Source organism: Oncorhynchus gorbuscha, linkage group LG07, assembly GCF_021184085.1.
Source record: "Oncorhynchus gorbuscha isolate QuinsamMale2020 ecotype Even-year linkage group LG07, OgorEven_v1.0, whole genome shotgun sequence".
NCBI classification, from domain to species: domain Eukaryota; kingdom Metazoa; phylum Chordata; class Actinopteri; order Salmoniformes; family Salmonidae; genus Oncorhynchus; species Oncorhynchus gorbuscha.
In genome coordinates, this window is record NC_060179.1 from 28,545,184 (window position 1) to 28,569,220 (window position 24,037).

The 24,037-nt window shown below is 42.7% G+C and overlaps 1 protein-coding gene across 1 annotated transcript in view; it reads right to left on the reverse strand.

The window, feature by feature from the left end:
• Positions 1-7,234: 7,234 nt before the first annotated feature.
• tmx3b (thioredoxin related transmembrane protein 3b) overlaps positions 7,235-24,037 on the reverse strand; it is a 66,180-nt gene continuing 49,377 nt past the window's right edge. Inside the window, exons 13-16 of the mRNA XM_046356035.1 lie at positions 23,478-23,534; positions 15,021-15,150; positions 13,741-13,809; positions 7,235-9,663 (exon numbers count right to left, since the gene is read on the reverse strand). Of these exons, the coding sequence (XP_046211991.1) occupies positions 9,391-9,663; positions 13,741-13,809; positions 15,021-15,150; positions 23,478-23,534 (529 nt within the window). The 3' untranslated portion in view covers positions 7,235-9,390. The remainder of the gene's footprint in view (positions 9,664-13,740; positions 13,810-15,020; positions 15,151-23,477; positions 23,535-24,037) is intronic.

The window sequence follows — 24,037 nt, forward strand, 5'->3', positions numbered from 1 at the left end:
CCATCGGCAAACTTAATGATGGTGTTGGAGTTGTACCTTGCCATGCAGTCATGAGTCAACAGGGAGTACAGGAGGGGACTGAGCATGCACCCCTGAGGGGCCCCCTTGTTGAGGATCAGTGTGGCAGATATGTTGTTACCTACCCTTACCACCTGGGGGCGGCCCGTCAGGAAGTCCAGGATCCAGTTGCAGTGGGAGGTGTTTCGTCCCAAGGTCCTTAGCATAGTGATGAGCTTTGAAGGCTCTATGGGTGTTAAACGCTGAGCTGTAGTCAATGAATAGCATCCTCACATAGGTGTTCCTTTTGTCCAGGTGGGAAAGGGTGGGTGGAGTGCAATAGAGATTGCATCATCTGTGGATTTGTTGGGGCGGTATACAAATTGGAGTGGGTCTTTGGTTTCTGGGATAATGGTGATGATGTGAGCCATGGCCAGACTTTCAAAGCGCTTCATGGCTACAGGCGTGAGTGCTATGGGTCGGAAATCATTTAGGCAGGTTACCTTAGTGTTCTTGGGCACAGGGACTATGGTGGTCCGCCTGAAACATGTTGGTATTACAGACTCAGACAGGGACAGGTTGAAAATGTCAGTGAAGACACTTGCCAGTTGGTCAGCGCATGCTGGGAGTACATGTCCTGGTAATCCATCTGGCCCTGCGGTCTTGTGAATGTTGACCTGTTTAAAGGTCTTACTCACATCGGCTACTGAGAGAATGATCACACAGTCGTCCGGAACAGCGGATGCTCTCATGCATGTTTCAGTGTTACTTGTCTCGAAGCGAGCATAAAAGTAATTTTGTTAGTCTGGTAGACTTGTGACACCGGGCAGCTCGCGGCTGTGCTTCCCTTTGTAATCTGTAATGGTTTGCGAGTCCTGCCACATCCAACGAGCATTGGAGCCGGTGTTGTATGATTCAATCTTAGTCCTGAATTGACGCTTTGCCTGTTTGATGGTTTGTCGGACGGCATAGCGGGATTTCTTATAAGCTTCCGGGTTAGAGTCCCGCTCCTTGAAAGCAGCAGCTCTACCCTTTACCTCAGTGCGGATGTTGCCTGATATCCATGGATTCTGGTTGGAGTATGTACATATGTACAGTCACTGTGGGGACGATGTCATTGATGCACTTATTGATGAAACCAGTGACTGATATGGTGTACTCCTCAATACTATCGGAATAATCCATATTCCAATTTGTGCTAGCAAAACAGTCCTGTAGCTTAGCCGCTGCTACATCTGACCACCTTTTATTTACAGAGTCACTGGTGCTTCCTGCTTTAGTTTTTGCTTGTAAGTAGGAATCAGGGGGAATTATGGTCAGATTTGCCAAATGGAGGGTGAGGGAACGCTTTGTATGTGTCTCTGTGTGTGGAGTAAAGGTGGTCTAGTTTGTTTCCCTCTGGTTGCACATTTAACATGCTGATATAAATTAAGTAAAATGGATGAAGTTTTCCCGCATTAAAGTCCCTGGGTACAAGGAGCGCTGCCTCTGGATGAGCGTCTTCCTATTTGCTTATGGCGGTATACAGCTTATTGAGTGCAGTCTTAGTGCCAGCATTGGTTTTTGGTGGTAAATAGATAGCTACGAAGAATATAGATGAAAACTCTCTTGGTAAATAGTGTGGTCTATAACTTATCATGAGATTATCTAACTCAGGCGAGCAAAACCTTGAGACTTACTTAGATTTCATGCACCAGCTGTTGTTTACAATTACACATAGACCGCCACCCCTTGTCTTACCAGAGGCTGCTGTTCTATCCTGTCGACAGAGTGTACAGTGGCAAGAAAAAGTATTTGAATACTTTGGAAATACCTGGAGTTCCTCATAAATTGGTCCTAAATTTTGATCTGTACTTCATCTAGGTCACAACAACTAACAAACAGTTTGCTTAAACTCATAACACACAAACAAGTTTTCATGTCTTTATTGAACACACCATGTAAACATTCACAGTACAGGGTGGGAAAGGATCAATGGTAAATGCAGATTACCCACTCGCCGTCGGATCCTTACAAGGCACGCAGACCTACGTCCCCGATATCTCCTTCTCTTTCTCCTGCGAATGACGGGGACGAGGGCCTTGTCGAGTGTCTGGAGTAAATCCTTGGTGTCCGACTGGTACCCAGAAAAAGTTATCTTCTTCCAGTACGGGGTGAGTAATCGCTGTCCTGATATCTAGAAGCTCTTTTCAGTCATAACCAATGGTGGCAGAAACATTATGTACAAAATAAGTTACAAATAACACACACAATAGCACACTTGGTCATGGGACCGTAAAACGGCAGCCATCTCCTCTGGTGCCATTATGTTCACAGACCCAGCAAAGTTGCAGTTCTTGACACAAACCGGGGCGCCTGGAACCTACTACCATACCCCGTTCAAAGGCACTTAGATCTTTTGTCTTGCCCATTTACCCTCTGAATGGCACACACACACCATCCATGTCTCCACACACCATCCATGTCTCAATTGTCTCAAGGCTTAAAAATACTTCTTTAACCTGCCTCCTCACCTTCATCTACCTTCATCTACTGCAACTCGCTGTTGGCTGGGCTCCCTGCCTGTGCCATTAAACCCCTACAACTCATCCAGAACGCCGCAGCCCGTCTGGTGTTCAACCTTCCCAAGTTCTCTCACGTCACCCCGCTCCTCCGCTCTCTCCACTGGCTTCCAGTTGAAGCTCGCATCCGCTACAAGACCATGGTGCTTGCCTACGGAGCTGTGAGGGGAACGGCACCTCAGTACCTCCAGGCTCTGATCAGGCCCTACACCCAAACAAGGGCACTGCGTTCATCCACCTCTGGCCTGCTCGCCTCCCTACCACTGAGGAAGTACAGCTCCCGCTCAGCCCAGTCAAAACTGTTCGCTGCTCTGGCCCCCCAATGGTGGAACAAACTCCCTCACGACGCCAGGACAGCGGAGTCAATCACCACCTTCCGGAGACACCTGAAACCCCACCTCTTTAAGGAATACCTAGGATAGGATAAGTAATCCCTCTCCCCCCTTCCCCCTTTAAGATTTAGATGCACTATTGTAAAGTGACTGTTCCACTGGATGTCTTAAGGTGAATGCACCAATTTGTAAGTCGCTCTGGATAAGAGCGTCTGCTAAATGACTTAAATGTAAAATGTAAATGTAATCTACACTGATTGAAGTGGATTTAATGCTGATTGAAGTGGATTTTCTTAATGTTTTGTATACACAGTGTATATCAACCATTGTTATTAACTGGCAAATATTATGTCAATATATTTGTCACTTTAAACATCATGCTGACCTCAAACTGTTAAATGGGTCTGTGAATGAGACTAAAAGTAATTGCTACAGAATGTATTCTACCATTAGGCCAGACCAAATGTATTCACTGTTTTAACAGATTTCCCCCCCAGAAAAGTAAGGTGAGCGAGCAATAAAATAAAAATAATAAGGTGGATAAGGAATAACAACTTTACCACCTTGTTCTAGGCTATATGGACATGAACAATAGGCAAAATATTCAATTTCAGACTGATTTTCAGATTATTATTATTAATACACAAATTAACATTAATGAACATTATTCACACAGGATGGATGTATAATAGAATGCAATATTCTATCATGTAAAAAAAAAATCATGTATAAATGTATTATCAGTTCATTAATCTACTAAATTGTATAGTCTAACAAATTCAAGAATGATGAACAATAAATCATTGTAATCAAATTAAAATTATGCATGAGTTTATTACCTGAATGCATCTCTATAGACTAGGCCTTAACAAAATATTCATACAAATACGATTAGGCCTCTCATACACTAGTAGGCCTTGTAGAAAGAGGGTCAATCAAGTTAGGTCTGCCAAATTAATGTAGCAGTGGGAAAAAAATACATAACTCCAGCCATAGAGTATAACCTTTCATCACAAAAAAACCATGTTTATAACATGCACAATTAGAAGCATCAATCTATAGAGAGCAAGCTGACTCAATTCGATCCCAGTCACTTTGCTGGACAAGCTAGCTGTCAAATGTAAGTTATGAATCGCAAATCACCATACAGCTGACACACTTCGATTTCATCAATCATTTTGACTTCAATTTGGTTGTCCAAAATACTATCAGTTTACACTGCGTCTTTGCTGATGAATGCCCTAATCTCTGGCCAGTCCAAATGTTTGTTTCGTCTATGAATCGCTTCAAATATATCAGAAAATGATGCAATAACATTTTACCGATTGTTTGTTTATAATGAGGGATGTCCCACGTTTAACCTGGACACATAAATAGTAGGAATTTGCACCGGTTTCAGCCACCAGCGTGTTTCACTGTTCAAACTGACATGCTGACCAGACACGTCGCGTGCGGGACGTCGCAAAATAAATTGAGAAATACATGTTATTCAATTATTGCACCCACACTGCTCGTGCGCGCCAACGAGGGTCTGCGTTGCCAAGGGCTAAAATAGAACTCATTCCTATTTCTGACGCAGATCGCGCTGAAAGTACTGCCTCTCGCATCTCCTCATTGGTTTATAGAAGCAGGTACCCACTGCCATCTCCTCATTGTTCATCCTGTTATCGGGAATGGTTCCCATTTGGGAACGAAAGATAAACACCTTGTTCATCTACCCAGCAAGTCAGATTTCTAAAATGTTTTACGGCGAAAAAATAGCACATATTTATGTCAAACCACCACCAAAGACACAGCTCATTTGAATAGCTATTTTGAACAAAATATGCAATCAACCAACGAAGGATTAAAAGAAAAATAATTCACTAACCTTTTGAAAATCTTCATCAGATGACAGTAATAGGACATGTTACACAGTACATTTATGTTTTTTTCAATAATATGCTATTTATATCCATAAATCTCTGTTTACAATGACACCATGTTCAAACAATGCTACTCAAATGTCCGGAGAAATGATAGCTCTGCCAGATAAAGTCAGATAACAAGCAATACACATCATAAACTTTGACTAAATATACATGTTCTACATATAGATAGAAAGATACACTTCTTCTTAATGCAACCGCTGTGTTACATTTATTTTTAACAGAATTCGTTCACGAGGCTATAATATGAGTCGGCGCTCAGACAATAGCATTATGTCTCCTCTATGTTGGAGTCCACAGAAACACAAAAATGACCACATAAATATTCCCTTACCTTTGATGTTCTTCGATCAGAAGCCGTGGAAGGAGTCATACTTACCAAAAACTGCGTTTGGTTTTCAAGTCTGTGTCTTTGGGCTATCAAACGTGACAAATTCCGTCTGAAATGCAGCCAAAATTCTAGTGGATGCGCATCAAAACTTCAAAATTACATATTATATGTCGACTAAACTGGTCAAACTAAGTGCAGAATCAAGCTTTAGCATGTACTAAACGTGCAAAACAATTCTTAGCTCGAACAGACAAACCGACATCATTTGGTCAATCCTGAAAGAAAGAGAGCTCCAGACCCGACGCGCGCATGAAAGTACATGTATTTTCGCGTGACCCGAAAGTTTCAGCCCGCCAAAAGGTGAGGGAGCGCGCGATTCTCACAATGAAACGGCCCATTGAAAGGCGACATCGCGCTGAAGAGATAGAAACTGTTCCCAGATCCGTAGCTGGTTGGGAAGGGTAAGGGGCGATGACGTCAAAGTTGACCCAACTTTTCTGATGACAAGAGAGAGTTTGGGAGAATGGCTGACCTGAGAGTTCTGCTTTACATACAAACATAATTTGAACGGTTTTAGAAGCTTTAGAGTGTTTTCTATTCAATAATAATTATTATATGCATATATTAGCAATTTTGGACAGATTTTTTTTCTGTTTACTATGGGCACGCAATTCCTCCAAAGGGGGCAGTATTCTGCCTAGCTCTAACTGGATAATTATACCCACGTGGATTATTGAAAGAGGAACTTTGTTGCCGGTTGTGTGGTAATACAATGAAAGTTTAGATGGATCACCATATAAATTCAAAGATGAAAAAGCCTGGGAGGAGAGATGACTAGAAACATTCGGTTGGCTGTTTTATGTGTGGATTAATTGTCGGAGTAGAGGTCCTTGTGCATTTCAGGTAACATAACAACTCAATGTTTGTATCCCAGGACAAATTCATGTTAGCTAGCAAGTGCTAGGGGGGGCAAAATTAATTTATGCACGATTGCGCAAACGCGCAGTCGGTTTGTGGCCTGTGTGAGGCTGTTTGGTCTCTTGGGCGTCAACTTGGGAAAGCCTCAAGGGAGAGCAGACAGTGCATTATGAACAAAGAGCCGCATGTATTGGCCAAAAAATAACATCTCCGATTTTTTCCGTTAAACAGTAATTCAACTTTGTCCGGCCTTATTTGTTTGCTATTTAAACATGCAGCATATGTAAGAAAATTAAGCCGAAACGTAATCACCCTTGTCCAGTGATTTAGATTGTCGGTTTTGTGAAAGTCTTTGCAGGGGTAGTTAGAGACAGCGAGCTCGCCTCCTTCATTTAACACACAATGAAACTCGTTCTCGCTATAGGGCGAGGTAATTGAGCGATGAATTACTTTTTTCATGAGCAACACACAATGGCACTGATTCTAGTGTAGTTATTATCTCCCATTCTGGTCGTAATTCATCCATCTAATGACAACCCAAAGGAAAATGTTGTCTTCTCCTTTAAATCAGACCTGGAAAAACAAACCGCACTCATCTAAGGGGAAAATGCAATGTATTTTGAGTTTCATATTTCCAACTCCTTTTGCATGGGGGCTTTCCATGTTTTCCTGTTGAAAGTATGAGTTTGAAGGCCTATGAGGTGCCTTTTCATTTTCTGGATTCAAGTCTTGGGAGTTTGACTTTTGTACATTGTTGTTCCCTCGGGAAAGGAAATAAATTAGTTTTGCATTGAAAGTAATGCAATTAGCCTCTGCCAGACGTAGATCTCCCAAAGTTGATTATATCAGCAATAATTGAGTAGATGTGTCTACCTAGAATTACATTATAATAGCAAAGAGCAGGGAAAATAAGTGTGGAAGGAGGATATAAAAATATATAGGGAGATTGAATGAGAGGGAGATGGATGGAGAGTATTACATGTGTAGGAGGGCAGGCTCATTGTAATAGCTGGAATGGAATAAATGGAAAGTTATCAAACATTTGGAAACCACGTTTGACTATTCCATTCCAGCCATTACAATGAGCCCGTCCTCCTATGGCTCCCCCACCAGCCTCCTCTGAAGTATACGTAACAGTGTTTCAGTGAAGAACAAACAGGCGTCAAGTCAACAAGAAAAAGAGGACAATCTTTATTTCAAACCAGTAATAAAGTGTGACAATCTCAATTCAAACCCAATGAGCAAAGTTTGGCAGAGAATGGTAGGCAACTACAATGACCAGAATGCAAGGCAAGGGCATGTTGGTTTCCATAGTGCAGTTTCACAGTTGTCTTCTGAAAACCAAGATTAGTACTTGGGTTCGGGTGCCTAATTTTGTCAACTAAACGCTAGACACAAGCACAATAGATGTTTTAGCTGATGTCACGAAAACGATGCGCACACTTCAATGGGGCAGTGTGTTGTGTGTTGTGTGTTGTGATTCTGGATGGCCAGATAGCTAACAGCAATGACAAGAAGCTACCATGTGGGGAATCGTAGGTAGCTAGTTTTATCTTGTTCTTGATACCATGTCTTGTTTCTGAGGTGCTTAGACTGAAGTCATGTCTATGCTAATATGGCTCAAATTTGCTAGCCAACTGACAACTGTAACAATCTATTTGAGATAAGTGCTCATTGTGCAAATGTATTGTTTTCGATAAACATTGGAGAGTAAATATATAACATTTTGTCATCAATCTAACACAATCTGTTTTGCCCTAGAGTCGCGCACGTGTCGGTTTTGTTTCTAAACTATCAACAAGTCTATGAAATCCGCTAAAGAAAAAAGTTGAACAGAAACGTAACAATTGTTATGTAATATAATAGTGTCACTGGGTAACTTAACGAGAGGGCTGGAGATCATGTTTTTCGTAATACTTATATGACCTTGATCTAACATTTCATTAACATCAGTATGCCATGTATCCATAAGATAAACCGTTGTAGTAGTTGATCTGGCATTGTTCATCAACCGTAGGTCATATCATATACATTGTTTGTCATGCAATGCTTATGTAGGACTAAGAATATAAACAACAGTGTACCCCTTTAAACGCCACATGACCCTTTTATTGCAATGTACTGTCATTAAGTACTGTAAAAACTCCCAACAGGATTTTGTCAGTGCATTGAGTAAACTCACACTGAATTGTATTGTAATCTCAGTGCATTTCTATGCAATCTGATACCATTTCCTTCCCAGAAACGTAGCCTACCAGAACTAGTGATGGACAACAGGTGGTGAAGATCTTTCAGAGGAGAGCAAAGAGCCACCATTTTGAATCTGATCAGCCATTGTCTTCAAGTGTATAACCATTCCATGTTTGCATCTGAAATGGCACCCTATTCCCTATATAGTGCACTACTTTTGGCCAAGCTGGTCAAAAGTAGTGCACTATATAGGGAATAGGATGCCATTTCAGATGCACAAACCCATATTGATGTCATTAAGCCTGTCTCCCATTACATGAACCATTGGCCATCTAAAATAGAGAAAAAAACAACTTACTGTACAGTGTGTCTATTTAAAACTACAGCAGGGTAAATAAGCCAGACATCCCTTCAACCTTACATTATCCAGATTGCGGGCTCTATGTGATTGTTTGCATCATTTCCACTGTTGTACACTGTTCTATGAATAAGTGTCTGGAGTTACAAACGTGAGATTCCATTTGAAAAGCATGATTATTCATTTTATGGCAAATTTTCCTTCATGGGCACTTCCTCTGCAGTTGACTATGGGTGAATTGCAACATTCAGGGGGGTGGGGTGGGGGTAGTAATCAAAAGCTTTGATTTGGGAATTCTAAATTCCAACAGAACAAAGTGTATAAATCAATATCAAATATTTCAGTGCCATTGGACACAGGAAGAATTGGGTCACTTTTTTTTTTTTTTACACAAATGCTACCTGATTCAAAGTATGGAATGACCCTGTGTAGTGGTTGTTTAAGAAATGATAATAATACAATTAGCTAAAATGTGGCTTATTTCCTCCCTTTCTTCTCTGCAACACTTATCAATGACTAATCTTTGTAATTCCATTTCCAAAAGGCTAATTTAACAAAGGACATGATTTTTTTAGTGCGTTGCCTAGCGGCTGACCTAACTGACTAATAAGATTCAATAGCAATAAAAAAAACAGTCTGCGAAAAGAAAACAGTAAGGCAAGGGGGGGGGTAGGATGATAAAGATGAAAAATATATAAAACAACACATTGTTGATATGTGTCTGAGTTCCATGTATGTCACTAGGCCTGTTTCTCCGCCTCCACTACCCTTGGCATTAATCTGCTTTCTTGTCGTCCGGGTTCTTTTCCTGCTCCTCCTCTTCCTCATTCTCTCCGTCCTCCTCGGGGCCCTCCAGCTCACCGGGGGCCTGCCGAGGCTCGTCCTCCTCGTCGTCCTCCTCCTCCTCGTCATCCCTCTTCATGAGCTCCATGTCCTCCTGGCCATCGTCCGACTCGGCTGTGCAGATGCCATAGCACATCAGGCTGATCACGCCCAGTGGCAGACCAAACAGGAAACAGCCCAGCACTGGGGAGCTGCGAAACACAGACTGAGAGGAGGGAGGGGTGATCGGGGGAAAAGAAGAAGAGATTGAGAGATTGGCAGAGATGGAGAGATTGATAGAGAGAGAAAGAGAGAGGTTTGGCAGTGGTGGACAGAAGATAAAGAGTAAAATATATTTATGCTGTTGGATTCTGGGTTAAACTTGAAACATTGCTATCCTAGAGACATGACACATCAGAAGTAAGACTATGGTATCTGAGGGGTGATGGACTGTTTTTTTCATCAGAAGTTCATTGTTATCTGTAGGAGCCAGATGGCTTTGGAATGTGCAGGGTAACCGGGAGGCAGTCACATGATTGCTATGGGTGGAGATCTTTGGGTTAGACATCAAGGGGTTTGAGGTCAGGTCAGATCACCTTAAGGGAGAAGGGACAGTTTATTACCCCATTACTTCGTCTTCCTGTCGAACCATAAAAGATGTAAGGATTGGAGAGAAGGAGGAGTGCCTAAATTGGAGTATATATACTTGTGGTGGAAACATGTTTTGTCTAATGCAGCTATATTGATCCTCTGGGAACAATTAAACTTGGTTAAGCTTTCATAGCATCCGTTGAGTTTTTTACTCTGATAATTAGATCCTAACAATGCCCTCTATAAGCCCAAAACATAAACACATATTCAATGCCAAACATATCATTACCTAACATGCACTTTTTACGCTTGCCTGGCTCAGTTTTCCCTTCTAAACCAAGCTAAACAGCCCTCACAGTCACACACACAACCCCAGGAACCTCAAATATGACTCTGTATAATTTGCCCTCTTTGCTCAGCATTCCCTTATAAACCAACCTAAATTAGCCTCACCTATGGGCACAGATGAGCTCAGGGCACTACTCCAGTGACGCACAATGTCTTCCTCTAAAATATGGATGAGTGGCAGTGAATCATTGGGCCTTAATAGAGCGGGTAGCAGGGGAGACAATGTGCCGAGAGGCAAGACATTCGGTCAAAGGCTGCTGTCATCCAGGAAGGAAAGGAAGAGAAATCCTGCCGACAACGCCAGGGGAAGAAGAGGGATGGTAATTGCCAGGCGTGTGTAATGCTAAAGATGGATGTGCTATGCTAACTCACGCAGCATCATGAGTCATTGGGTCTAATGCGGACCGTTGCTTCCTTGCAGTGATGTGTGTTTGTGTGCACTCCAAGGGCAAGGTGATGGCTGCTTGCTCATCTTGTTCACTGTGAGTGACCAAGGCTAGCAGGGGCACTACTCAAAAGAAACAACTGAGTGCTTCACAATAAAAAAATAATGACATTCAGACTGAAAAAAATGACAACATCCTTCTTTGCCATTACAGATTTTAGTGAGGCATGCTTGAACTTCACACAAAAAACAACAACTGTGAAACTTCTATACAACATTTCAAAATGGTAATTTTTAGGCAAAAAAAAAGCAATGATTTTCTTTCCCCCCCTCGGTGACCATTTTCCATCAATTTATATTTCCTGCCATATTAGCATTTTTCTAAATCTAATCTATCATTTTATTTTCTATTTCAGGGCACCATTAAGGTTTATTCTTGGTTCGGGTATAGTCTACTTTCTGAATAGCATTACGCTACTATATCCCATTTTCATTCATATCACACAGTCAGCCAAATAAACACTAGTTACAAAACCAACTAGTTAGCCTACTGACTTTACTACACTCGCTAAGTCTAGGGGTGCTAGGCCTAGCTATAACCTGATTTGATGTGTGCGGACCGTGATGTATGCATCTACCCAGGAGACAGCAACCTTACTTGGGTCCAGGGCTAGCTCAGTCTTGACTCCTTTGTCGGCCAGCTCAAACAAGTTATGGATGTTCAAATTAGTGACAAAAACATATAAACACAAAAAAGGAAACTACAAAAAGGCATGCCCAAAAAATAACAATTCAAACCAAAGGCTCAAATGGCCCTCAAACTGCAGCAGCCTCACGGCTATGCAAGCTGCCACACTGACTGATTACACACACCTGTGCACAATCAACACTTAACAAAACTTTCTGGCAGAGCACAACACCTGACCCAGTTGGTGCTGTCACCTGGGGATGGAGTGTGAAAGTGGTAGCGTAGTGTCTATTTGTACTATAAGAACAGCTCCAACAGTTCAAAGAAAGATTTATTTTCTATCCTTCCTCATTCCTTTCCCTCTCTTTCTGTCATCTTTTCTCTCTGTCATGATTGCATCTTCCTTTTTCAATACACCAATACATCTTCTATTGACGAGTCATCTCCTTGTCATACGTAACTATCAGGGGAATTTATAGTGGGTCTTAAGACACATACTAGGGATGCACGATATATCGGTGAACATATCGGAATCGACCGATATTAGCTAAAAATGGCAACATTGGTATCGGCCCAAGTCTAGTTTAACCGATGTCAAAGCTGACGTGCATACCTATCTATATAACATCGGTACATGACGTAATGCAAGCATTTCGCTACACTCGCATCAACATCTGCTAACCATGTGTATGTGACATATTACATTTGATTTGATAATGACGCCACGTAAAATGTTGCTATATGTGCAACACAGCATTCCTAAACTAGCCCACAATGTATGATGTGTGGATCGAGCAGTCAACAAGTCAGCAGTCATTTGAAAGAGTAACAAAATTTCAGCAAGACAAATCAAAGGCGAAATCCATTAAAGCCAAGATAATGGAATTAATTGCCCTTGACAATCAACCGTTCTTTGTCGTGGGTGATGTTGGCTTTCGCTAACTGGTCGAGCACCGGTACACATGACCAAGTGCGCTATTTTTCAGATGTTGCCCTACCGGAGTTACACAGTAATAGCGTCACTGCTATTAACGTCACCACATACATACTATGGAACTCCGTTTTGGTCTTTGCGTGTCAAAAAAGATACAGTAGCACTGTCAACGCTGTACAAAAAAAGTCAACCTCGGCCACGAACGATGTGTTTACAATACCGTGTCGGTAATAAAGCATAATTTATTTGAACGCATCTTCTGGGGTAGCTAGATTTAGCTTGGTACCTAGCTAGCATCAATACAACCAGCCTGAAAACAATGACCAGAATAACCTGCAGCCATTTTCATTAAACTTAGCAATGATTTAGGAATCCTTGTGAGTAAGTATTAGCTAGCTTGCCACTTGCTGTTCGCCTATTGAAATTGAACTTCAGTTCATGAAAATAACTAGCTAGTCAGCAACTTAAACCTGTTGCCCAAAGCTAACGTTATAATCTGGCTAGTGAGGCTCGACCACACCGGGTTATGTGTTGTGAAGCTAGCCACAATAAGGATTAGTCACAATAGTGGAATTTGCGGTTTGCCTTCAAAATAAAAGAACGTAATGCAAATGAATACAAATAGTAGAATATGCCATACTTTCATTTTGTGTGGCTAATCCTTATTGTGACTAGCTTCACATAGATGCGTTCGTCCACCATTACTCAAATAAGAGCTGTCTTATGAATTAGGGTTATTTTAGATGACACCAAGTATATAGTTAGCTAGCTAACTATAGCTACTGAAACAGATGTTGTGTTATTTGACATGTCAAATAGCAAATACATGCAAATACCCAAACGGCGTTCCATAGAAATCCTGGTTGAGAATGAAACAACTGAACAACGAAACAGCACAGCAAGTAAGTGAAAGAAATAGGTTTTGTGTGTCCATGTGCGTCCATTTGTGTGTGTTAATAACTATTTAACTGTACTAGAATGCTTAGAAGGCCGCTAAAATTGTAAATATCGGTTATCGGCATCAGGTTTTTTGGCAAGGAAAATATTGGATATCGGTATCGGCCAAAAATGTCATATCGGTGCCTCACTAACACATACTGTAGCTAGCTACACAGGATATTGTACAGAGGGCTATTTCCCTCCATATTCTACTTGTTATTCATAAAATATCATGAGAAATATTATTCAAATGAAAAACGGCAACCAAATGTTTTTTCTTAATTGTTTTGATGGAGACATCACGACAGCCTACATTTAAACTATGCTGCATACATGGCTAATTTATCCTCCCTCAATCATCCTGTTTTCCCATTTCCCCCTGCTATTTGCCTAATGCTGATTGTGCTCAGCCACTCACCATAATGGTGGACTTGGCATCGAAGGCCACTCGTTTGACCCTCTGGAACATGCCGTCTCCTCCCTGGGCCTGAGGGGAAACACACAGACAGAGGATGTGGTGTTAGAGCGGAGCACTGGGGAGACTGGAATGTGAGTGAGAGAGAGAGAGTGAGAGTGTGTGTGAGAGAGAGAGAGATCAGCCTGCCAGCGCTTCCTCATTAGAGTCTTTGACAGCATAGCAGCCATGAGGTGAGCTGGCTGGGCTGGCACGAGCCTGGGGAACAGAACAGGGTTCTTACTCTCCACTGCTGTTTACTTGGTGGGGTTTTGGTTTGTTTTGCCAGGCGAAAAAAAAAAACCTGCTGAACGCTCTGGGAAAGAGAAGGACTTCCGGTGTGTTTGGATTACAGTTTAATTAATCTGTGACTTTATAATAAACAAGGAGGGGGAAAGGATGTCACTTTTTCCAGCTGCCATTTAGTGGATTCAATGATGTATAGAAACCCCTGATTGCTGATGCTATGTATTGGCCATTGAGAGGCTTTAAAGCCATCGGTTGGCCATATTGGTACAACCCAGTAGGAGCAGTCCTCCATAGGAATTAATGGAATCCTATAGTATTTAAATGACATGTTTCAACGACAAAATTACATGTCTTGGTATTTGGTTGTTGTAGTGGGAATAGTTATAAGTTATCTCTAAATATTATACTTTATGGAATTAAAACATATATTTTCATTTTTTATATGCATGTTTAGCTCACATAATACAATTTAAAAGTATGCATTAAGGTGTCTCTAATAGAATTAATAGGGGAGAAATGTATAAATGCATTTCTATTGCCTCCAAAAATTCTTTTTTTTTTTACAACGGTAGGGGGGGTGCCAAGATGGAGGCATGGTGGCTTCAACACAGGGCCCCCCATATGTCATCTAGTGTACATATAAATCATTGAGTGTAGTATATTATAATGCCAAATACTGATACTGGAATATATTATATGCCAAATACTGACACTGTAAATAAATATTTAGGAGCCAGAGTAATGGCAGAAAGGCTACGTAGAAGAAAAACGATGTAACATAAATGTCAATCTCAATAAAGGATATTGCCAAAGTGTCCATCCAGTCTCATTGGAATTCCCTGGATAAATAAAGACTAAACAAACCCTGGACAGCTGCACAAACAATTTGAGCTTTTTGTCGCAGTTAGAATGGTCAAATAAATAGGGGAAGGGAAAAGAAAACCAGCTGTAGCCAAAATGGCGGAGGGGAGTCAGAGAAGAGTGGAGTTATGGACCTGAGCGGAGCCGTCTAGAACACTGTTGATGAAGTGAACCAGCTGCTCCAGGGTCTCCACGGGCTCGCTGGGCAGGAAGTACTGCTCATTAGACGTGTTGAGGATGATGATGGACGGCACCGACACCTCTCTGTGGGGGAGAGAGAAAGAGGAGATTATCACTCTAAAAAAGGTCACAGAGATATGGCAGATAACCAATTCAGAAGATAAACTATGCAGCAAAATGTCAATCTCAATAAAGGATGATTGCAATCGTTCGACTGCAATCATTTTAGCAGTGGAAGAATTGAGGTACAGGCAGGTGGGAGAAATAGATTGGAGGGTTGGAGCAGGGATTGAACCCCAGTCTATGGTGAGGAGAGCAGTATATGCCTTTAAGCCTGGAGCATTAGCACTAGACCACGGACTCGGCGATGTACACTGCAATCTATGCTCACATGTCCCAATTTGACCCCTAGTTTTTCAGATTTGACCTCCAAACACCTATTTTTCTACACTGGAATGTAAAAGTTTTCTATTTTTCTACACTGCAGAATATCCCTCTACCCATATTATATATGGCCAGGAGTTTTTCTGACCATGTGAGCTGACCTGAGAAAACTCAGGGCCGCACTTATTACACGCGCCGAATACAACAGGTGACTGTGATTACAGGGCTACCGTAGGCAGGAGGCTTTTGGCCAGTGGGAGGTCAGGGGTGAGCGCTCTCTATTTTAAGCACACTCACTACCTCTATCAAATCAAATCCCATTTTGTTTGTCACATGCGCCAAATACAACAGGTGTACAGTCGTGGCCAAAAGTTGAGAATGACACAAATATTAATTTTCACAAAGTTTGCTGCTTCAGTGTCTTTACATATTTTTGTCAGATGTTACTATTAAGTATAATTACAAGCATTTCATAAGTGTCAAAGGCTTTTATTGACAATTACATGAAGTTGATGCAAAGAGTCAATATTTGCCGTGTTGACCCTTCTTTTTCAATACCTCTGCAATCCGCCCTGGCATGCTGTCAATTAACTTCTGTGCCACATTCTGACTGATGGCAGCCCATTCTTGTATAATCAATGCTTGGAGTTTGTCAGAATTTGTGGGTTTTTGGTTGTCCACCCACCTCCTGAGGATTGACCACAAGTCCTCAATGGGATTACGGTCTGGGGAGTTTCCTGGCCATGGACCCAAAAATATTGATGTTTTGTTCCCCGAGCCACTTAGTTATCACTTTTGCCTTATGGCAAGGTGTGCCATCATGCTGGAAAAGGCATTGTTCGTCACCAAACTGTTCCTGGATGATTGGGAGAAGATGCTCTCGGAGGATGTGTTGGTACCATTCTTTATTCATGGCTGTGTTCTTAGGAAAAATTGTGAGTGAGCCCACTCCCTTGGCTGAGAAGCAACCCCACAAATGAATGGTCTCAGGATGCATGACAAAGGACTGATGGTAGAGCTCACCTTGTCTTCTCCGGACTAGCTTTTTTCCGGATGCCCCAAACAATCGGAAAGGGGACTCAGAGAAAATTACTTTACCCCAGTCCTCAGCAGTCCAATCCCTGTACCTTTTGCAGAATATTAGTCTATCCCTGATATTTTTCCTGGAGAAGTGGCTTCTTTGCTGCCCTTCTTGACACCATCCTCCAAAAGTCTTCGCCTCACTGTGAATGCAGATGCACTCACACCTGCCTGCTGCCATTCCTGAGCAAGCTCTGTACTGGTGGTGCCCCGATCCCGCAGCTGAATCAACTTTGGGAGACAGTCCTGGCGCCTGCTGGACTTTCTTGGGTGCCCTGAAGCCTTCTTAACAACAATTGAACCTCTCTTCTTGAAGTTCTTGATGATCCGATAAATGGTTGATTTAGGTGCAATCTTACTTGCAGCAATATCCTTGCCTGTGAAGCCCTTTTTGTGCAAAGCAAGAACACGACGGCACGTTTCCTTGCAGGCAACCATGTTTGACAGAGGAAGAACAATGATTCCAAGCACCACCCTCCTTTTGAAGCGTTCAGTCTGTTATTCGAACTCAATCAGCATGACAGAGTGATCTCCAGCCTTGTCCTCGTCAACACTCACACCTGTGTTAACATGATTGCAGCCCTAAGAAGTTAACGTGATTGATATGACAACAGCCAGTGAAAGTACAGAGCGCCAAATTCAAACAACAGAAATCTCATAATTAAAATTCCTCAAACATACATGTATCTTTTACCATTTTAAAGGTAATCTTGAGAGAATCACTGACATGATGACAGCTGGTCCTTTTGTGGCAGGGCTGAAATGCAGTGGAAATTATTTTGGGGGATTAAGTTCATTTGCATGGCAAAGAGGGACTTCATTCATCTGATCACTTCATAACATTCTGGAGTATATCGAAATTGCCATCAGACAAATTGAGGAAGCAGTCTTTGTGAAAATGTATATTTGTGCCATTCTCAAAACTTTTGGCCATGACTGTAGACCTTAACGTGAAATGCTTACTTGCAACAATGCAGTTAAGAAAATAGAGTTAAGAAAATAATTACTAACTAAAGTAAAACATTTAATACGAGAGTAACACAAAATAACTATAATGCGACTATGTACACGGGGTACGGGTACAGAGTCAATGTGCGGGTGTACAGGTTAGTCAAGGTAATTTGTACATGTAGGTATGGGTAAAGTGACTATGGATAGACAAACAGCGAGTAGCAGCAGTGTAAAAACAAATTGTTCAGCAGTCTTATGTTTTGGGGGTAGAAGCTGTTAAGGAGCCTTTTGGACCTAGACCTGTCGCTCCGGTACCGCTTGCCGTGCAGTAGCAGAGAAAACAGTCTATGACTTCAGTGACTGGAGTCTTTGACAATTCTTTGAGCCGTCCTCTGACACCACCTAGTATATAGGATGGCAGGAAGCTTGGCCCCAGTGATGTACTGGGCCGTATGCAATACCCTCTGTAGTGCCTTGCGGTCTGCGGCAGAGCAGTTGCCATACCAGGCAGTGATGCAACCAGTCAGGATGCTCTCGATGGTGCAGCTGTAGAACTTTTTGAGAATCTGGGGACCCATGGCAAATCTTTTCAATCTCCTGAGGGGGAAAAGGCATTGTCGTGCCCTCTTCACTACTTTCTTGGTGTGTTTGGACCATGATAGTGTGTTGGTGATGTGGACACCAAGGAATTTGAAGCTCTCGATCCGCTCCACTACAGCCCTGTCGATCTGAATGGGGGCGTGTACGGCCCTCCTTTTCCTGTAGTCCACAATCATCTGCTTTGTCTTGCTCATGTTGAGGGAGAGGTTGTTGTCCTTGCACCACACTGCCAGGTCTCTGACCTCCTCCCTATAGGCTGTCTCATTGTTGTCGGTGGTCAGGCCTACCACCGTTATGTCATCAACAAACTTAATGATGGTGTTGGAGTCGTGCTTGGCCACCCAGTAGTGGGTGAATAGGGAGTACAGGAGGGGACTGAGCACAGATCCCTGATGGGCCCCCGTGTTGAGGATCAGTGTGGCAGATGTGTTGTTGCCTATCCTTACCAACTAGGGTCAGCCCTCCAGGAAATGCAGGATCCAGTTGCAGAGGGAGGTGTTTAGGCCCACGGTCCTTAGCTTAGTGATGAGCTTTGTGGGCACGATGGTGTTGAACGCATATCAACCATGATGCCAATTAAATAGTAGATTACAGTGTAAAAAGCACAAGAAACAAAAATAACAAAGAAGCTTTATAGTCAAGATGGGATACACAGTTCTTTTCTTTTCGATGCGGCTCGACTTTTCCTGAGGGCATTGGTATTTGGTATGGATGAAAGGCAATGCAATGCAGAGTTTTTGGAGTGTCATCTTGATCTTTATGCAAACAGTGTGCGACTCAGGCGGCATCATGGGGCCACAGTTAAAGGAACCTTTACAAATTAGAGCTGACAACTGAATCAGAGGGAGTCCAGCACTGTGTGGCCACACAGCTGAGGTGACATATACAGTGTCACACAGACACAGTGTAACCCAGAAGATCAGACACAACTGCACAGCCCAACTGAGAGAAGGCACACATATAGATACAATGTACACGTGCGTGCACACACACACACAAACAAACACACAACTACACAGACCAGCTGAGATAAAGCAGGTTGTGCATCACTGTGCACACCGCAGCTGAGATTAGGCACACAAGCTGCGCACACACACTAGCTTTGTAGACAGCCCTCCACTACACCACCATTAGGCTGAGATCTGGAGCTGTGCATGCACACACAACCCCCCCCCCCCATCCACAAACCCTACGTGAGTACTCCATCTGACATTCATCCGAGAACCAACAGATGGCAGACATTTTGAATCAACATGGATTAGCCCATTCACCTTTCAGAGAGCAGACTGCTGGGTCTTTTCAGCAGCACTTCCACTGCTTTGCGCATGCATATTGCAGAATGGCTCTCAGTCATAGCAACGGCCATTACGGAGAGTGTGAGTGTCGCCATGGCTCTGGCTCCTCCAGTTTCCACCCAAACACAATGCAATACTCAAACAGACGGGCAGAAACACTAAAACCAGCCTCAGATGTTAAATTACATGGGACTAGAGAGTGTGCGTGCTTGCATGCGCTCACATGTCTGTGTGTGTGTGCACGTGTGTGTGTCTGCCAGATATGACTGGGTGCTTCTCGCTGCCAGAGAAGGAGCCCAGTAATCTGTGTGATGAAGGAGGGGAGGATAAAAGGCCATCAGATTTATTTCCCTGGCCTTCCTAAGGGAGTGGGATTAGTGGCCATTGACAGGCCGGGATTTTATTCCTCAAAGGAGGCCAATTAATCCTGGGCAAACTCAGTCCGGGGCCGTCCAAAAGAATCACAGAGGACACACACACAAGAAAGCACATATATACACAAGCATGCAAACAATTGTGTAATCACTACCCACCCTATACACATTTTAATATCTATGTCTATTATAATCCCCCATCACAGTGTCAGCATTACACACAGACACACAGTGTACTTCGATCACAGACATATTCACAGTAACACATTTGCTGTCATCACAAATACACTCTGTAAGCCCCTGGTGTGATTAAAAGAGCATGTTTACTGTAATCTCCCTCCCACAAACAATAACATTCCGAGGTATTTAACCCCCCCCCTCCATATACACTAGGGTTGTCATGATGCTAATATTGCAAGTCATCCGAAATACCGTGTTAAGGAAACAAAATATGAAGCAGACTTGTTTTTGGGGGGAAACAGTCATAATGTTGAAAAAAAATTATTTTATAGAAAGTCATTTTTTTCAAGGACCATCGAGTTCAGTCTGCTCCGTGTTTTCTTTTTTTTGCCATGGAAAATCTGGTATCATGACAACCCTAACCACACACACGCTTTGGTCACGCTCATATTAAAAAAGACAAAACCAGGTGAATCCAAACGAAAGCTATGATCCCTTATTAATGTCACCACTTCAGTCAGTATAGATAAAGGGGGAGGAAACAGGTTAAAGAAGGATTTTTAAGCCTTGAGACAATTGAGGCATGGATTGTGTATGTCTGCCATTCAGAGGGTGAATGGCCAAGACAAAAATATGTAAGTGCCTTTGAACTGGGTATGGCAGTAGGTGCCAGGCACACCGTTTTGTGTCAAGAACTGCAACACTGCTGTGTTTTTAACAGTTTTCTGTGTGTATCAAGAATGGTTCAGCAACTTGGCTGGATTGACTCCAAGCATTGGAGTCAACATGGGCCAGCATCCCTGTGAAAAGCTTTTAATACCTTGTATAGTCTACGCCCCAATGAATTGAGGCTGTTCTGAGGGCAAAGGGGGATGCAGCTCAATATTAGGAAGGTGTTCCTAATGTTTTATATACTCTGTGTATTATGTATGTATGCATGGTTGCATGCATACATCACACACACACAATGTCCTGTGCCCCCGCTGCCCCGCTGTGATCCTGCTGGCCCTGCCAGGCTTGGCGGTCCGGGCTAATTAACAGTGTGGTGGTGTCAGAACAGCAGCAGCACAGGCCTCTCAGAGCATGACACCACACCACGCAGCAGCGAGCCCTGTCAAGCAGCTCCATACTGGGGCTTACTGCATCATTAGCACAGCTCTCCCTCCGACAGCCATTAAAGCACAGGCCCAATAAGACTCTAATCCACCAGCTTCATAGGACTCGTGGATTCTCCCCATCTCCACGGCTATATCTATACAAGGTAAACCTGGCAGGGAGCTAGCATTAGTGATGGGTAAAATTTTTTAAAGATACAGTTACATATCGGGATTTATTTTTCTTTTTACAATATACAGTGGGGCAAAAAAGTATTTAGTCAGCCACCAATTGTGCAAGTTCTCCCACTTAAAAAGATGAGGCCTGTAATTTTCATCATAGGTACACTTCAACTATGACAGACAAAATTAGGAAAGAAAATCCAGAAAATCACATTGTAGGATTTTTTACGAATTTATTTGCAAATTATGGTGGAAAATAAGTATTTGGTCACCTACAAACAAGCAAGATTTCTGGCTCTCACAGACCTGTAGGTATTCTTTAAGAGGCTCCTCTGTCCTCCACTCGTTACATATATTAATGGCACCTGTTTGAACTTGTTATCAGTATAAAAGACACCTGTCCACAACCTCAAACAGTCACACTCAAAACTCCACTATGGCCAAGACCAAAGAGCTGTCAAAGGACACCAGAAACAAAATTGTAGACCTGCACCAGGCTGGGAAGACTGAATCTGCAATAGGTAAGCAGCTTGGTTTGAAGAAATCAACTGTGGGAGCAATTATTAGGAAATGGAAGACATACAAAGACCACTGATAATCTCCCTCGATCTGGGGCTCCACGCAAGATCTCACCCCGCGGGGTCAAAATGATCACAAGAAGGGGAGCAAAAATCCCAGAACCACACGGGGGGGGCCTAGTGAATGACCTGCAGAGAGCTGGGACCAAAGTAACAAAGCCTACCACCAGTAACACACTACGCCGCCAGGGACTCAAATCCTGCAGTGCCAGACGTGTCCCCCTGCTTAAACCAGTACATGTCCAGGCGCGTCTGAAGTTTGCTAGAGAGCATTTGGATGATCCAGAAGAAGATTGGGAGAATGTCATATGGTCAGATAAAACCAAAATATAACTTTTTGGTAAAAACTCGTGTTTGGAGGATAAAGAATGCTGAGTTGCATCCAAAGAACACCATTCCTACTGTGAAGCATGGGGGTGGAAACATCATGCTTTGGGGCTGTTTTTCTGCAAAGGGACCAGGACGAATGATCCGTGTAAAGGAAAGTATGAATGGGGCCATGTATCGTGAGATTTTGAGTGAAAACCTCCTTCCATCAGCAAGGACATTGAAGATGAAATGTGGCTGGGTCTTTCAGCATGACAATGATCCCAAACACACCGCCCGGGCAACGAAAGAGTGGCTTTGTAAGAAGCCTTTCAAGGTCCTGGAGTGGCCTAGCCAGTCTCCAGATCTCAACCCCATAGAAAATCTTTGGAGGGAGTTGAAAGTCTGTGTTGCCCAGCAACAGCCCCAAAACATCACTGCTCTAGAGGTGATCTGCATGGAGGAATGGGCCAAAATACCAGCAACAGTGTGTGAAAACCTTGTGAAGACTTACAGAAAACATTTGACCTCTGTCATTGCCAACATAGGGTATATAACAAAGTATTGAGATACACTTTTGTTATTGACCAAATACTTATTTATTTTCCACCATAATTTGCAAATAAATTCATTAAAAATCCTACAATGTGATTTTCTGGATTTTTTTCTCATTTTGTCTCTCATAGTTGAAGTGTACCTATGATGAAAATTACAGGCCTCTCATCTTTTTAAGTGGGAGAACTTGCACAATTGGTGGCTGACTAAATACTTTTTTGCCCCACTGTATTGTATCGTTTTGACAAAGTCGCAATATTATTGCGCTAGTTGGCTGTACCTGCACCAAAACGGCAGTATTTTTCCTTCATAGCTTGTTCCTTCATAGCTTCTTCTTTTTAAATAGGGAGCCATTTTGTTTTTAGCACTTGACTGATCAAAACTCATTCTCATGGCTCTCTCTTGTCCCTCTGCAGCAGACATATGGTAAGCAATATGTTTGGAATATCGAATCGCACTAAAATCACAGTATCGAATCGCAATACATATCGTATCAACACCTATGTCTCATGGTAATTCTGGCAATTCCCAGCCCACTAAAAGCAAATGACGGTCAGTCCCGGGTAATTGACGGATCCAACAGAGTGCATTTTAATAGCGGAGGCTGACTTTAAATTGCGGTTTTATGGAGTCTGACAGTGTGAGGTTACTGCGGTAGCCTAGGAAACCTGGGAAGGGAGTAGGGGGAAGAGAGGCGGAGGCAGTAGAAGGGAGGAGGAAGAGACAGGAAGGTGGTGGTAGAAGGGGTGGTAGAGGAGAGGAGGAGAGGAAGTACAGAAGAGGAGGTAAAGAAGCCTGAGAGATGGAGGAGAAAAAGGAGGAGACGCTCACCCCATAATGAGGCTGTTGATGTAGTCGTTTCCATCCATGTGGCCAAACTGGAAGTCTCTGGGGAGATGGAACAAGACGAGCAACAAAGTGAGGCAACATGCATACAAACAAGCTCATTTATAACAAACAACTCATCATAAGACCAACATAATGAAAGGAGACCAACTCATATAAGCATTGCTATCCTAACCAGAGTTATAACACAAGTTTCCTATGAAGACTGAACCAAGGACTCCCTTCTCTCTCCAACGGCACGTAATAGCAAAATAACACAAAATTCCCAAATTCCCATTTCAAAAAAGTATGGGATGATTTACCTAAAGACAGTAAGGCAGAGGAAGGAAGAATTCCATTTGTATCTCATTGTGTTGTTCTGTGTTGGCGCATGCCATTTGTATCTCATTGTGTTGTTCTGTGTTGGCGCATGCCATTTGTATCTCATTGTGTAGTTCTGTGTTGGCGCATGCCATTTGTATCTCATTGTGTAGTTCTGTGTTGGCGCATGCCATTTGTATCTCATTGTGTTGTTCTGTGTTGGCGCATGCCATTTGTATCTCATT